Source organism: Pristiophorus japonicus, chromosome 6, assembly GCF_044704955.1.
Source record: "Pristiophorus japonicus isolate sPriJap1 chromosome 6, sPriJap1.hap1, whole genome shotgun sequence".
NCBI lineage: Eukaryota > Metazoa > Chordata > Chondrichthyes > Pristiophoridae > Pristiophorus > Pristiophorus japonicus.
This window is the reverse complement of record NC_091982.1, coordinates 224,998,862-225,016,118: the sequence shown is the minus strand read 5'-3', so window position 1 is coordinate 225,016,118 and position 17,257 is coordinate 224,998,862. Positions and strand designations below refer to the sequence as shown.

At 43.1% G+C, this 17,257-nt stretch overlaps 1 protein-coding gene across 3 annotated transcripts in view; it reads left to right on the top strand.

Moving 5' to 3' along the window:
- gk5 (glycerol kinase 5) overlaps positions 1-17,257 on the top strand; it is an 81,561-nt gene that overhangs the window by 40,999 nt on the left and 23,305 nt on the right. For all 3 annotated transcript variants that reach the window (XM_070883645.1, XM_070883646.1, XM_070883647.1), the window contains exons 9-11: positions 3,481-3,541; positions 4,329-4,455; positions 14,529-14,633. In XM_070883645.1, coding sequence (XP_070739746.1) covers positions 3,481-3,541; positions 4,329-4,455; positions 14,529-14,633 — 293 coding nt within the window. The remainder of the gene's footprint in view (positions 1-3,480; positions 3,542-4,328; positions 4,456-14,528; positions 14,634-17,257) is intronic.

The window sequence follows — 17,257 nt, the reverse complement described above, 5'->3', positions numbered from 1 at the left end:
TTAACTTGGTCTACAAGGGCATACATAAAAGACTGAGACTAAAGTATATAATGTGTTTATCAATCTCTGTCTAGTATCCACATCGTGCAAGTGTATCTCAGATGGTTGTAAATCTGTGGAATTCTCTGCCCCAGAGAGCTATGGAGGCTGGGTCATTGACTATATTTAAGGTGGAGATAGACAGATTTTTGAGCAATGAGGGAGTAAAGGGGTTATGGGTAGTGGGCAGGGAAGTGGAGCTGAGCCCAAGATCAGATCAACCATGATCATATTAAATGGCGGAGCAGGATCGAGGGCCCAATAGCCTACTTCTGCTCCTATTTCTTATGTTCTTAAGATTGTCTGGCTCATCTTCCTTCATATTGTTGTATCCTGATATTTCTCCATACTTATCTAGTTAGTAACAAAAGAGGAGGAATAGAATCTTTCAGGTTGTTGACTAGTGTTATCTATATATAGACATTCTTATATTTATGATCACTGATTTGAAGGCCTTGGGTGGACTTGTATGCCATACTACCATTAATGGAATACCAACCCAGTAGAATCGGCAAAGGAGACAAACAGCAAGTTTAGGTTTTGTTCCCATTCATTTCACCTGAAACTCGGGATTGAAGTACAATATTTGGATCCAGTTTTATGAACTCTGCTTCAATGGATAAGCAAAATTCAGTCAGGCAGAGTCAGCATGGATTTATGAAGGGGAAGTCATGTTTGACAAATTTGCTAGAATTCTTTGAGGATGTAACGAATAGGATGGATAAAGGGGAACCAGTGGATGTGGTGTATTTGGACTTCCAGAAGACATTTGACAAGGTGCCACATAAAAGGTTACTGCACAAGATAAAAGTTCACGGGGTTGGGGATAATATATTAGCATGGAGAGAGAATTGGCTAACTAACAGAAAACAGATAGTCAGGATAAATGGGTCTTTCTCTGGTTGGCAACCAGTAACTAGTGGGGTGCCGCAGGGATCAGTGCTGGGACCCCAACTATTTACAATCTATATTAACGACTTGGAAGAAGGGACTGAGTGTAACGTAGCTAACTTTGCTGGCGATACAAAGATGGGAGGAAAAGCAATGTGTGAGGAGGATACAAAAAATCTGCAAAAGGACATAGACAGGCTAAGTGAGTGGGCAAAAAATTTGGCAGATGGAGTATAATGTTGGAAAGTGAGGTCATACACTTTGGCAGAAAAAATCAAAGAGCAAGTTATTTAAATGGAGAAAGATTGCAAAGTGCTGCAGTTCAGCGGGACCTGTGGGTACTTGTGCATGAAACACAAAAGGATAGTATGCAGGTACAACAAGTGATCAGGAAGGCCAATGGAATCTTGGCCTTTATTGCAAAGGGGATGGAGTATAAAAGCAGGGAAGTCTTGCTACAGTTATACAAGGTATTGGTGAGGCCACACCTGGAATACTGCGTGCAGTTTTGGTTTCCATATTTACGAAAGGATATACTTGCTTTGGAGGCAATTCAAAGAAGGTTCACTAGGTTGATTCCGGGGATGAGGGGGTTGACTTACGAGGAAAGGTTGAGTAGGTTAGCCCTCTACTCATTGGAATTCAGAAGAATGAGAGGTGATCTTACCGAAACGTATAAGATTATGAGGGGTCTTGACAAGGTGGATGCAGAGAAGATGTTTCCACTGATGGGGGAGACTAGAACTAGAGGGCATAATCTTAGAATAAGGGGCCGCCCATTTAAAACTGAGATGAGGAGGAATTTCTTCTGAGGGTTGTAAATCTGTGGAATTTGCTGCCTCAGAGAGCTGTGGAGGCTGGGACATTGAATAAATTTAAGACAGAAATAGACAGTTTTTTGAGCGATAAGGGATAAGGGAGCGGGCAGAGAAGTGGAGCTGAGTCCATGATCAGATCAGCCATGATTGTATTAAATGGCGGAGCAGGCTCGAGAGGCCGTATGGCCTACTCCTGCTCCTATTTCTTATATTCTTATAATGCCAAATCCCTTGGTATATATCGGGTACTGCCACTTGATGTGGTAAAGTGCTTTTCTGTATTTGCAGATAAAGACTTTGATAGACCAGGTGTTTCTGCTGCTGTATGTGGAGGAAAAGAGGTTAAGATAGATGCTGGAATTATACCCTACACTTCCTGCAGCATGGATGCCAGAATCTTTGCTAAGGCTTTGTAATTAATCTACATTCAGCACAGAGGTGGAGTGTTGGTCCCCATATTAAATGGATCTGTGTTTTTAAAAAAAACCATAAATTTAAGCACCCTGTAGTGTTTCAGGAAAAGATTTATTTTGTTGGAAGTCAGCAAGTATTTGGTGTAAAATGTAGAACTTTTGTTAGAAGAATCAACTGTATTATAAGAACATAAGAAATAGGAGCAGGAGTAGGCCATACGGCCCCTCTGGCCTGCTCTGCCATCAATAAGATCATGGACTCGGGTCCACCTCGCTGCCCGTTCCCCATAACCCCGTGTTCCCATATTGTTTAAGAAACTGTCTATTTCTGTCTTAAATTTATTCAATGTCCCGGCTTCCACAGCTCTCTGAGACAGTGAGTTCTACAGACCCACAACCCTCTGAGAGAAGGAATTTCTCCTCATCTCAGTTTTAAATGGGCGGCCCCTTATTCTAAGATCATGCCCTCTAGTTCTAGTCTCCCCCCTCAGTGGAAACATCCTCTCTGCATCCACCTTGTCAAGCCCCCTCATAATCTTATACGTCTCGATAAGATCACCTCTCATTCTTCTGAATTCCAGTGAGTAGAGGCCCAATCTACTCAGCCTTTCATCATAAATCAACCCCCTCATCCCCGGAATCAACCTAGTGAACCTTCTCTGAACTGCCTCCAAAGCAAGTATATCATTTCGTAAATATGGAAACCAAAACTGTACGCAGTATTCCAGGTGTGGCCTCACCAATATCCTGTACAACTGTAGCAAGACTTCCTTGCTTTTATACTCCATCCCCTTTGCAATAAAGGCCAAGATACCATTGACCTTCCTGATCACTTGCTGTACCTGTATACTATCCTTGTGTTTCATGCACAAGTACCCCCAGGCCGTGCTGTACTGCAGCACTTTGCAATCTCTCTCCATTTAAATAATAATCTGCTCTTTGATTTTTTTCTGCCAAAGTGCATGACCTCACACGTTCCAACATTGTACTCCATCTGCCAAATTTTTGCCCTCTTTGTAGCTCAATGATCGTCACTTCACTGAATATAATGTCATCCATAAAGGGATTAATGAAAATAGCCCAGATATGAATTTATGCAAACATGTTAACTTCTGCATTAAAAATAGTGCACCACGGAAATTACATTTATAATGGTCTTCTTTCTTCCAACCTAGGATTCCACATTTCAATCAATAAGATATGTTGAAGTAAAATTCAGTAACAATTTTTGACTTGATATCCAAACTCTATTATGCATTTGAAAAAATATGATCATATAACTCAATTAAATGAATGTTCATTTTCCCCCGATATTTTAGTTGCAACTTTGGTTATACTGATAAAAGCATATTCGGTAACCCTATTCAAATAACAGGTCTGGTGAGTATTGAGGTATATTTAATTTTGAAATTTAGTATGTAACTTGTATAATATAATTGTCATTCTGACTAGTTTTCTAAATCAGTGTGTAAATTTGCAAATTTGTGCATTCTTGTATTTGCTTTCTGATCAACAGTTACACAATTATTACTGAGCCGCGACTATTTCCTGGGCCTTAACATTGTTATCAAGTATAGTGCTCATTGCAACGGAACGCACAAACTAGCACAATTAGTGGATTCTATATACATTTCAAAAATTAGATTTTACATTATCTGTATTTGAAGAAAATCTATGAAAAATGACTGTCAGTGTTTTAAATTTTTAATAAGCTGTGAAAATCATTAATGATTTAGAAAGAAGTTCTAATATTTTATCAAATGTTTTGCTTAACAGAAATGCTTTCTTGGAAACTGCAGATGGCATGTCATTTGAGAGTTAACTGATTACATTCTGCAATCACATTTTGAGGCACTATCCCATTGAGTAACTTTTTCTGTCTCTCTGGATTGGAGGGGGAAGGGGTCTGGTTAGGAAGAGGAGGAGGTCAGAAATGATCCCAGGAGGGATTTTTCTCCAGTGCTTAGTCCCACTTACACTAAGTGGCCCATGGAGTGGAATTTGATGATATCTGTGGAGAAGTGCAAACTTTTCCCATTCTCCCAGCCAAAGATAATGGAACATGGGAGGATTGTGAAAGGTTTAAAGTGGCAAATTGAGAAGAATGGATTTGGCAAGTAATTGCACTTCAGTATAGGTGTGCCTCATTGTTTTGCCCTCTGTACAGGCAGCTGATCAACAGGCAGCCATGTTTGGAGAATGCTGCTTTGAACCAGGAGATGTGAAGCTCACAATGGGGACAGGCACTTTCATGTCCATCAACACTGGAACCAAGCCTCATACTTCTCTAACAGGTATAGGAATATAGTTTAAATCACTCTTGCATAGCGTAGATTCACTCAATAAACTTGTAATCATCATGAAACAATTGTTGATCCTTCAGTATGGAAGTTATTGAACAAATGCATGGAGCAACCTAACCATCGCTGTCTGAGGTTCATTTAACATTGTTCATGTTAGTCTGGGATAATCTTGTACTGTACATGAGCATGAAAATGTTGTGACATTGTAAGTAGGTGGTGCTGTGTATAATGTTTCGTTACCAGGATCTGGAATAAATGCATTTTGTTTTTCAAAGCTGGGATTGAAGTCTGGGATTTTTCTACAAGATTAAGTTCAATTAGCCAGACCCTTTAGGGCACGTGTATATATTCTAGTCATAAAACTAGCTAGTTCAGGGATTTATTTTCTTTTGCAGTTGTCTGAGAATTTAGGGCATTTGTGGCAAAAAAGCACCAACTTGTTCCAGTCAGCGTACCCGCAGGGAAATATCAACATTCAGGGAGGGATGCCTTTATTTGAACAAAGTCAAATTAACACTGTTAGCTTCTCTGCTGCCTCAGCAAGGTGGAAATAAATGACAAAACTGGCCATTCGACCAAACTGGTGCTCCATCCGACCCCATCGCCGACCCCCGAGCAGCATACCTCCCCTCCTTTCTGCTCGTGTGTTTATCTAGCTTCCCCTTAAAAGTGTCTGTGCTAATCACTTCAACTACTTGTGGTAGCAAGTTCTACATTCTTTGTGTGAAGAAGTTTCTCCTGAATTCTGAATTCCTGATTGGATTTATTAGTGACTATCTTTTATTTATGGCCCCTAGTTTTGGTCTGTGCCCCCCCCCCCCCACAATAAGTGGAAACATCTTCAACATCTACCCCATCAAACCCCCTCATAATAAAAACCTCGATCAGGTCCCCCTCAGCCTTTTCTCTTCTATAGAAAAGAGCCCCAGCCTGTTCAATCTTCCCATATAGCTATAACTTCTCATCCTTATAAATCTTTCTTGCGCCTTCTCCAGTGCCTCTATATCCTTTCTTATAATATAGAGAGCAGAACTGTTCACAGTACTCCAAGTGTGGTCCAGCCAAGGTTCTATACAAGTTTAACGTAATGTCTGTATCTCAATTCTATCACCTGAAATGAACCCCAGTGCTTTGTTTGCTTTTATATAGCTTTATTAACCTGTGTCACTACTTTTAATGATTTGTGTATCTTTATCCCTAGATCCTATTACTCCTTCACCTGATTTACACTCTTATTATCCAAGCAGTATGTGGCCTCCTTATTCTTCCCACCAAAATGAACCACCTCACACTTGCCTATGTTGAAATTAATTTGCCAATTACATAAGACCATAAGAAATAGGAACAGGAGTAGGCCATACGCCCCGCGAGCCTGCTGCGCCATTCATAGAAACATAGAAACATAGAAAATAGGTGCAGGAGCAGGCCATTCAGCCCTTCTAGCCTGCACCGCCATTCAATGAGTTCATGGCTGAACATGAAACTTCAGTACCCCCTTCCTGCTTTCTCGCCATAACCCTTGATCCCCCGAGTAGTAAGGACTTCATCTAACTCCCTTTTGAATATATTTAGTGAATTGGCCTCAACTACTTTCTGTGGTAGAGAATTCCACAGGTTCACCACTCTCTGGGTGAAGAAGTTTCTCCTCATCTCGGTCCTAAATGGCTTACCCCTTATCCTCAGACTGTGACCCCTGGTTATGGACTTCCCCAACATTGGGAACATTCTTTCTGCATCTAACCTGTCTAAACCCGTCAGAATTTTAAACGTTTCTATGAGGTCCCCTCTCATTCTTCTGAACTCCAGTGAATACAAGCCCAATTGATCCAATCTTTCTTGATAGGTCAGTCCCGCCATCCCGGGAATCAGTCTGGTGAACCTTCGCTGCACTCCCTCAATAGCAAGAATGTCCTTCCTCAAGTTAGGAGACCAAAACTGTACACAATACTCCAGGTGTGGCCTCACCAAGGCCCTGTACAACTGTAGCAACACCTCCCTGCCCCTGTATTCAAATCCCCTCGCTATGAAGGCCAACATGCCATTTGCTTTCTTAACCGCCTGCTGTACCTGCATGCCAACCTTCAATGACTGATGTACCATGACACCCAGGTCTCGTTGCACCTTCCCTTTTCCTAATCTGTCACCATTCAGATAATAGTCTGTCTCTCTGTTTTTACCACCAAAGTGGATAACCTCACATTTATCCACATTATACTTCATCTGCCATGCATTTGCCCACTCACCTAACCTATCCAAGTCACTCTGCAGCCTAATAGCATCCTCCTCGCAGCTCACACTGCCACCCAACTTAGTATCATCCGCAAATTTGGAGATACTGCATTTAATCCCCTCGTCTAAATCATTAATGTACAATGTAAACAGCTGGGGCCCCAGCACAGAACCTTGCGGCACTCCACTAGTCACTGCCTGCCATTCTGAAAAGTACCCGTTTACTCCTACTCTTTGCTTCCTGTCTGACAACCAGTTCTCAATCCACGTCAGCACACTACCCCCAATCCCATGTGCTTTAACTTTGCACATTAATCTCTTGTGTGGGACCTTGTCGAAAGCCTTCTGAAAGTCCAAATATACCACATCAACTGGTTCTCCTTTGTCCACTTTACTGGAAACATCCTCAAAAAATTCCAGAAGATTTGTCAAGCATGATTTCCCTTTCACAAATCCATGCTGACTTGGACCTATCATGTCACCATTTTCCAGATGCACTGCTATGACATCCTTAATAATTGATTCCATCATTTTACCCACTACTGAGGTCAGGCTGACCGGTCTATAATTCCCTGTTTTCTCTCTCCCTCCTTTTTTAAAAAGTGGGGTTACATTGGCTACCCTCCACTCCATAGGAACTGATCCAGAGTCAATGGAATGTTGGAAAATGACTGTCAATGCATCCGCTATTTCCAAGGCCACCTCCTTAAGTACTCTAGGATGCAGGCCATCAGGCCCTGGGGATTTATCTGCCTTCAATCCCATCAATTTCCCCAACACAATTTCCCGACTAATAAAGATTTCCCTCAGTTCCTCTTCCTTACTAGACCCTCTGACCCCTTTTATATCCGGAAGGTTGTTTGTATCCTCCTTAGTGAATACCGAACCAAAGTACTTGTTCAATTGATCCGCCATTTCTTTGCTCCCCGTTATGACTTCCCCTGATTCTGACTGCAGGGGACCTACGTTTGTCTTCACCAACCTTTTTCTCTTTACATACCTATAGAAACTTTTGCAATCCGCCTTAATGTTCCCTGCAAGCTTCTTCTCATACTCCATTTTCCCTGTCCTAATCAAACCCTTTGTCCTCCTCTGCTGAGTTCTAAATTTCTCCCAGTCCCCAGGTTCGCTGCTATTTCTGGCCAATTTGTATGCCACTTCCTTGGCTTTAATACTATCCCTGATTTCCCTAGATAGCCACGGTTGAGCCACCTTCCCCTTTTTATTTTTACGCCAGACAGGAATGTACAATTGTTGTACTTCATCCATGCGGTCTCTAAATGTCTGCCATTGCCCATCCACAGTCAACCCCCTAAGTATCATTCGCCAATCTATCCTAGCCAATTCACGCCTCATACCTTCAAAGTTACCCTTCTTTAAGTTCTGGACCATGGTCTCTGAAATTACTGTTTCATTCTCCATCCTAATGCAGAATTCCACCATATTATGGTCACTCTTCCCCAAGGGGCCTCGCACAATGAGATTGCTAATTAATCCTCTCTCATTACACAACACCCAGTCTAAGATGGCCTCCCCCCTAGTTGGTTCCTCAACATATTGGTCTAGAAAACCATCCCTTATGCACTCCAGGAAATCCTCCTCCACCGTATTGCTTCCAGTTTGGCTAGCCCAATCTATGTGCATATTAAAGTCACCCATTATAACTGCTACACCTTTATTGCATGCACCCCTAATTTCCTGTTTGATGCCCTCCCCAACATCCCTATTACTGTTTGGAGGTCTGTACACAACTCCTACTAACGTTTTTTGCCCTTTGGTGTTCTGCAGCTCTACCCATATAGATTCCACATCATCCAAGCTAATGTCTTTCCTAACTATTGCATTAATCTCCTCTTTAACCAGCAATGCTACCCCACCTCCTTTTCCTTTTATTCTATCCTTCCTGAATGTTGAATACCCCTGAATGTTGAGTTCCCAGCCCTGATCATCCTGGAGCCACGTCTCCGTAATCCCAATCACATCATATTTGTTAACATCTATTTGCACAATTAATTCATCCACCTTATTGCGGATACTCCTTGCATTAAGACACAAAGCCTTCAGGCTTGTTTTATTAACACCCTTTGTCCTTTTAGAATTTTGCTGTACAGTGGCCCTTTTTGTTCTTTGCCTTGGGTTTCTCTGCCCTACACTTTTCCTCATCTCCTTTCTGTCTTTTGCTTTTGGCTCCTTTTTGTTTCCCTCTGTCTCCCTGCATTGGTTCCCATCCCCCTGCCATATTAGTTTAAATCCTCCCCAACAGCACTAGCAAACACTCCCCCTAGGACATTGGTTCCAGTCCTGCCCAGGTGCAGACCGTCCGGTTTGTACTGGTCCCACCTCCCCCAGAACCGGTCCCAATGCCCCAGGAATTTGAATCCCTCCCTGCTGCACCACTGCTCAAGCCACGTATTCATCTGCGCTATCCTGCGATTCCTACTCTGACTATCACGTGGCACTGGTAGCAATCCCGAGATTACTACTTTTGAGGTCCTACTTTTTAATTTAGCTCCTAGCTCCTTAAATTCGTTTCGTAGGACCTCATCCCTTTTTTTGCCTATGTCGTTGGTACCAATGTGCACCACGACAACTGGCTGTTCTCCCTCCCATTTCAGAATGTCCTGCACCCGCTCCGAGACATCCTTGACCCTTGCACCAGGGAGGCAACATACCATCCTGGAGTCTCGGTTGCGGCCGCAGAAACGCCTATCTATTCCCCTCACAATTGAATCCCCTATCACTATCGCTCTCCCACTCTTTTTCTTGCCCTCCTGTGCAGCAGAGCCAGCCACGGTGCCATGAACTTGGCTGCTGCTGCCCTCCCCTGATGAGTCATTCCCCTCAACAGTACCCAAAGCGGTGTATCTGTTTTGCAGGGGGATGACCGCAGGGGACCCCTGCACTACCTTCCTTGCTCTACTCTTCCTGCTGGTCTTCCATTCCCTATCTGGCTGTGGACCCTTTCCCTGCGGTAAGACCAACTCACTACACGTGATACTCACGTCATTCTCAGCATCGTGGATGCTCCAGAGTAAATCCACCCTCAGCTCCAATTCCGCAACGCGGACCGTCAGGAGCTGGAGGCGGATACACTTCCCGCACACATAGTCGTCAGGGACACCGGAAGCGTCCCTGAGTTCCCACATGGTACAGGAGGAGCATAACACCCGACTGAGCTCTCCTGCCATGACTTAACCCTTAGATACACTTAAACTGGTAATAACAATGTTAAAAGTTACTGACCAATATAAGAAGAAAAAGAAAAACTACTCACCAATCACCAGCCAATCACTTACCCCCTAGGCTGTGACGTCACCTTTGTTTTTTTGCCTTCTCCCTGTAGCTGCACCGGTACGCCTCTCGCCGACCCCGGACTCGCGCTGCTCCGAGCTCCCGCCTCCTCGACTGACTGCTCCGAGCTCCCGCTGGCCTTTATAGGCCTCTCGCCGACCCCGGACTCGCGCTGCTCCGAGCTCCCGCCTCCTCGACTGACTGCTCCGAGCTCCCGCTGGCCTTTATCGGCCTCTCGCCGACCCCGGACTCGCGCTGCTCCGAGCTCCCGCCTCCTCGACTGACTGCTCCGAGCTCCCGCTGGCCTTTATAGGCCTCTCGCCGACCCCGGACTCGCGCTGCTCCGAGCTCCCGCCTCCTCGACTGACTGCTCCGAGCTCCCGCTGGCCTTTATAGGCCTCTCGCCGACCCCGGACTCGCGCTGCTCAATAAGATCATGGCTGATCTGATCTTGACTTCAACTCCACGTTCCTGCCCGCTCCCCATAACCCTTACGACTCCCCTGTAATTCAAAAATCTGTCTAGCTCCACCTTAAATATATTCAATGACCCAGCCTCCACAGCTCTTTGAGGTAGAGAATTCTAAAGATTCACGACCCTCTGAGGGAACAAATTCCTCCTCTTTTCTGTTTTAAATGAGCGACCCCTTACTCTGAAACTATGTCCCCTCGTTCTAGATTCCCCCACGAGGGGAAACATCCTCTCTGCATATACCCTGTCGAACCCCCTCAGAATCTTATGTTTCAATAAGCTCACCTCTCATTCTTCTAAACTTCAACCCAACCTGCTCAACCTTTCTTCATAAGACAACTCCTTCATCTCAGGAATCAACCTAGTGAACCTTCTCTGAACAGCCTCCAATGCAAGTATATCCCTCCTTAAATAAGGAGAGCAAAACTATGTACCCTAGTTCTAGATTCCCCCATGAGTGGAAACAGCATCTCTGCATCTACCTTGTATCTTATACGTTTCGATAAGATCATTTCTCATTCTTCTGAACTCCAATGAGTATAGACCCAACCTACTCAACCCATCTTCATAAGTCAACCCCCTCATCTCCGGAATCAACCTAGTGAACCTTCTCTGAACAGCCTCCAATGCAAGTATATCTTTCCTTTAAATACGGAGACCAAAACTGTATGCAGTACTCCAGGTGTGGTCTCACCAATACCCTGTACAGGTGTAACGGGACTTCTCTACTTTTATACTCTATCCCCCTTGCAATAAAAGCCAGCATTCCATTTTCCTTCCTGATTACTTGCTGTACCTGCATACTAACTTTTTGTGTTTCATGCACAAGGACCCCCAGGTCCCTCTGTACTGCAGCACCTTGCAATTTTTCTCCATTCAAATTATAATTTGCTTTTCTATTTTTTCTGCCAAAGTTAACAACCTCACATTTTCCCACATTATACTCCATCTGCCAAATTTTTGCCCACTCACTTAGCCTGTCTATATCCTTTTGCAGATTTTTTGTGTCCTCTTCACAGTTTGCTTTCCCAACCATCTTTGTATCATCAGCAAACTTGGCTACATTACACTCAGTCCCTTCATCCAAGTCATTAACATAGATTGTAAATAGTTGAGGCCCCAGCACCGATCTCTGCGGCACCCCACTAGTCACTGTTTGCCAACCGGAAAATGACCCATTTATCCCGACTCTCTCTGTTCTGTTAGCCAATCCTCTATCCATGTTAATATATTACCCCCAACCCCATGAACTTTTATCTTGTGCAGTAAACTTTTATCAAATGCTTTCTGGAAATCTAAATACACCACATCCACTGGTTTCCCCCTTATCCACCCTGCTCGTTACATCCTCAAAGAACTCTGGTAAATTTGTGTCTCTCAATTTCCCTTTCATACAATCAAGCAGAGTCAACATGGTTTTATTACATGCCCATTCTACAAGTTTATTAAAATCCTCTTGTATTTTGTTACCGTCCTCCTCAGTATTAACTATACTCTCCAATTTGGTGGTGTTCACAAATTTTGAAATTGTACTTCCGTTTTCCAAATCATTTATGTAAATGTTGAACAACTGTGGTCCCAGCACTGATCCTTGTGGAACGCCACTTCCTATCTTTTGATAATCTGAGTGATTACCCTTAACCCCTACTCTCTCTTCTCTGTTGTAACCAGCTTGCTATCCATTCTGCTACTTGTCACAACTCCACATGCTGTGACGATAGTACGCTCGTTAGCTCGTATGATAATACCATTGGCTGCCTAAACAATCTACAGCACAAATGCAACCAAAAGCAACCCAGAGTACTGGCATACAAAAAGGACAGTGCAAGTTGGTGTTTTTGACCACAATGTGAATTTGCTCCCAACTTGGCAATAGTTGTACATTAAGCCCTTTGGCACTCACTCATGCAATACATTACCTTCCACTGGTTAGCATAGCACATCTGCACTGAACGATGAAAGGTGTTAAAATGACCTGAAATGCAATAGTCCATTTAGATCAATGATGCTTGTGATTGTTACATTAAAATGCTGGTTGTAAACATGACTTGCCACATTTGCTTTCATTTCACTAAATATACTGACAAAACTGCATCATTTGAAATGGTTGACACATATTATAAGCCGAAGAAATTTAGTCTCAGCCAGCCGGGTGTTGCTGGATGGTCATTGTCACTAAATGGTGGACAGCAAGGAGGTTGTCATGTAGGGTTGTGCAAAGCTCTAGATAGATTTGGAGATCACGATGAGGTTATTAAATTCACTACGGTAGGTCAGGAAGCCAGTGTGGATCAGTGAGGATAGACGAGATAATTCAATGGAATTTAAATGTGGGATAGGATATGAGCCTGAGTTTGATCGTGGAGTTTACAGAAGGTGGAACATGAAAGGCCATCTAGGAGAGCTTTGGAGCAAATGCTGAGGATGGTGGCAGTGATGGGGATGAAGTAGGGTCAGAAGCAACACTGCTGTAAAGATGGGAATAGATAGTCTCTGATGGAAAGGATGTGGAGTTTGTAGATCAGCTCTGGGTCCAATAGGATGCAAACATTTACACAGCCTGATTCAGCCTAGCAACCCGTCCCACACACTTCAGTCCATGAAATCTGGCCTTACCTGCAAACCCCCGCCTCTGCTCAATCACACAAGCCTTCAGTTGTCTCAGTCCTGCTCTTTGAAACTCCTTCTCTGCCAAACAATCTTTTCGATAAATAAACCCACAGTAATTATTAATTACAAAAGAAAAATCCAGTGGTTGGATTCAGCTTGAGTGAGACTGAGTCACTGGCAAGAAGCAGAGTTCATGATGGGAGCCATAATCAACAGTTTCAGTCTTCCCAGTGTTCATTTGAAGGCAAGTTTTACTCTTCTATGATAAACGTTCAATCAGTGACAGCAGTCTGGGGCTGAGCTGGGTGGTGTTGGCATACATATGGTGCCTATGGCTGATGTCACTGAGGAGCAAATGTGGATGAGGAAGTGGAAGGAGCCAAGGATAGATTCTTTGGGTGTTCTGAATCTGACGATGGGGGTGGAAAGAGAAGCCATTGCTGGAGAGGCACTGGTTGTGTTGAGCAAGGTTAAAATGGAACTCCGCAAGGGCAGTTCCATGGAATTGGACAAGAGAGATGATGGAGTAGGGTGAAGCAGTTAATAGTGTTGAATGGCAAGGTCAGATTAAAGAGGACAAGGACAGATGGTGCACAATGATCACTGTTACAGAGAATGGCATTTGTGGCGTTGGCCATGGCAATCTTGGTGCTGGAAGCTTGACTGAAGGGATTTGAATAGGAAGTTTTAGGAAAAATTGGTAAGGAACTGGGAGGTATCCGTGTGCTGTACTGTGTAATGGCGAGACAGTGGTTCTTTCCCAAGTTCCTTATATCGTGAATTCTTGATCTGGCCTGAAGTATTGAAGGAGCCATTTTGTAGCAGTGAAGTGTTCCTCTACAGGAAAGAAGGAAATGTTTGAGGCCAAGTCTTTAAAATTTCTATGCTGTTTGCTCAGGATTAGAGTAGACAGCGGGTTTGGGAGCAGGCTGCAGAATTGTGTGTTGTACACTAGAAATTGGAAAGCGATGAAAGATTTTAATGTGTAGTTCCTCCTCCCCCTTTGGCAATTGTGTTTTTAAAAAAATATATATTTTACATGTACTAACTTAATTGGGTACAAAGATTTAATTGCGATCCATATCTATTTTGTACAAGTTTGTGAATAAGCCAAAATCCTGTCCATGAGACCCATTTCCTGCTCCCTTGGCCCTATTCCCATCAATGCTACATTACCTAATGTAGAATTATGACTTTAATTCCACCATAGTTCTATGTTGTCTTAATTTAGCTGTCCATGGCTAACATTGGTTGTATTCATACAAATGGTAGCCATTGTGGACGAACATTAATATGACCATGAGAGCTGAACATGGTCTTGTGACTCCCTATTAGTGGTACTAGGGGCTTGGATTTGTTATCCATACTGGCTATCCAAGCAAAATGTGAATGTGGAACAAGTCAGATTGCTAAATGCACAGAAGTTGAATCGTGCTTTCTAATTTCGTATTTTATTAATGTAGGCATTTATCCATTGATTGGCTGGAAAATTGGATCTGAGCTTACATATGTTGCAGAAGGAAATGCCGCTGATACGGGTAAAGTGATTCAGTGGGCACAGCAACTGGGTAAGTATTATTCCTGTGGCGCACTTTTTTGCTGCCTTTGGAAAGAAGGCATAGTTGCTCTCTTTAAATTGAAGTCACACTTTATATGTAACCTTTTTAATGTTGGTTTGTACTTGGTTGTTTGAACAATATCGACCAAATCAATAAAATGGTTAACTACCTTTTGTAAAAAGTGATAGTTCTTGCATCATATTTCTGTTTCCAGGATTTGTTTTGTGAATGCATTTTTGTGTATCTCAAATGAAGGAATGTACGTTCTGGGAAATAGAACTCTCTCCGTCCTTCCTTCACTTCCCAGTTTTGTCATCCTCTGATCAAGTATTCCCATTTCAGGTACTGCATGAGTTAAATGCAGGACGAGGATCCCTTTCTGCAGCTGCAACAATTTTGTTCAAGCAAAAGAAAGAACATGTTTGCAATTATATTCTTAATTCTCAGGATGCCCCAAAGCACTCTTGGATTACTTTTGAAGTGTAGTCACTGTTACGCAGACATATTTGGCAACCTAATTGTGCACAAGTTCCGACAAACAACAAATCAACAACCAGATAATCTGTCCTTGGTGCAGTGGTTGGGGAAGGAAGGTTAGCTTGGACATTGAGAACTCCCTTATTTCCTTCAAATAGCACAGTGGGATCTTTTCCATTCAACTGAACAGGTAGATGGGGCTTCAGTTTATCGTCTTGTCTGAAAGATCAAACCACTGACAATGCAGCACCCCATCAGTAGTGTGCTAATTGTGTTCAAAGCGTAGTGGGGCTTGAACTCACAACTTTTTGACTCCAATGATTGCTACCAAGTGCGCCAAATTGATACTTGGAAGAGCATTTGACCCTCTCATTCTAGACCCCTCAACCATTGTTTCTACTCTTCCTCTACAAAATTACCCCATTTCAACAAAAACAGCCCCCATTTTTCAAGTCTTTCATTGTACTTGTATGTCTTTATACCAGGCATCATCCTAGTGAATCTGCACTGCACTGTCTCTTGCCTGTTCTATACGATGAAGCTCAAAACTGCACACAGTTCTCCAGCTGTGGTCTTAAAGGTTCTGTTTAGATTCATTATTACATTTTGGCTCTTGTATTATATTCCTCTTGCCATAAAACCCATTATTGCATACACTTTTTATGGCTTTATCGACTTGATATACTGCTTTTAATTTTGTATCCCAATCCCCAAAAGTCTTTGCTCTTCCACATAACACAGCCTTTTCCCATTCAAAGTATAGTTAACAGTTTATTTTTACAGACTGTACCACTTTACACTTACTAACATTCAATTCCATCTGCAGTATTTTGCACATTGCACCATCTTTATCAATATCCCATTGCAACTGTATTTTTGGTCCTCAGAATTATTTATTACGCTCCCTATTTTAGTGTCATCTTCTCAGCCAGTCCCTTGGAATTGAGGATGACTTGCTTCCACACTAAAAATGAGTTCTCAGGTGGCTGCACAGTCCAATACAGGTTGGGCAGACGGTGGTTGAAGGAAGGGGTGGGTGGGGAGCCTGGTTTGCTGCACGCTCCTTCCGTTGTCTATGCTTGGCTTCAGCTTGCTCTCGGCGACGAGACTCGAGGTGCTCAGCGCCTTCCAAGATGCTCTTCCCCCACTTTAGGCGGTTTGGGCCAGGGACTCCCCGGTGTTGGTGGGAATGTTGCACTTTATCAAGGAGGCTTTGAGGGTGTCGTTGAAATGTTTCCTCTGCCCCCCTCCCCAGCCTGTCCCGGGGCTCGCTTGCCGCCGTCTGCAAATGTGAGCACTATTCCATCTCTCGCCCTGTATCCAAATCACAAAACCAAACCTTGTGGAACACCGTGAATCGCTTCCAACTACTGAGAAACTGTGCTAACTCTTGCTCTCTGTTTCCTCCCGTCTAAGTGGTTTTTAATCCGATTTGCTACCCTACCCTATTTCTATACTGCTTAATCTTCTCCCATATCCTGTGTAGTACCTTGGCAAAGGCTTTCTGAAAGTCCATGCACACCAGATTCACTGCATTTTTCCCATTCATCATATGTCACCACCTTAAAGAAGTCTGATCAGGTTTGTCAGGGTTTATCTTAGTTTCTGAAATTCACATTGGCTGCTTCTAATTATTTTCTCGCTGCTAGATATTTAGTAGTTCCATCTATATTAAAGATTTGAAACAAACTCTCCTATAATTATCTGGGTTGGCTCTGTCTTCCTTTCTTAAAATGGGTATTATATTGGCAACTCTCCAGGTCTTGAGCATAGAATCATGGAAACGTGCTGTCTCTGTGAAAGATCAGTCGTGCTTAGTCCACATCCCCACTTTTTTTCTGTAAGTTCCTCATCCTCCAGCACCTGTCCAACTGCCTTTTCAATTTATTTATGGAATCTGCTTCCACCACCTTTTCCGGTCGAGCATTCCAGATCCCGATAACTCTGAGTGAAAACATTTCTTTGTATAACCTCTAGATCTTTTGCCGATGATTTCAGTCTATGACCTCTGGTTATTCCCACTCACCAGAGGGAATAATTTTACTGTATCTACTCAAAAACTTTCATCATCTTGAAAACCTCTAAGGTCACCTCTTAACCTTCTCTGTTCCAAGGAGAACAGTCCTAACTTGTCCAACCTCTCCTTATAACTGAAG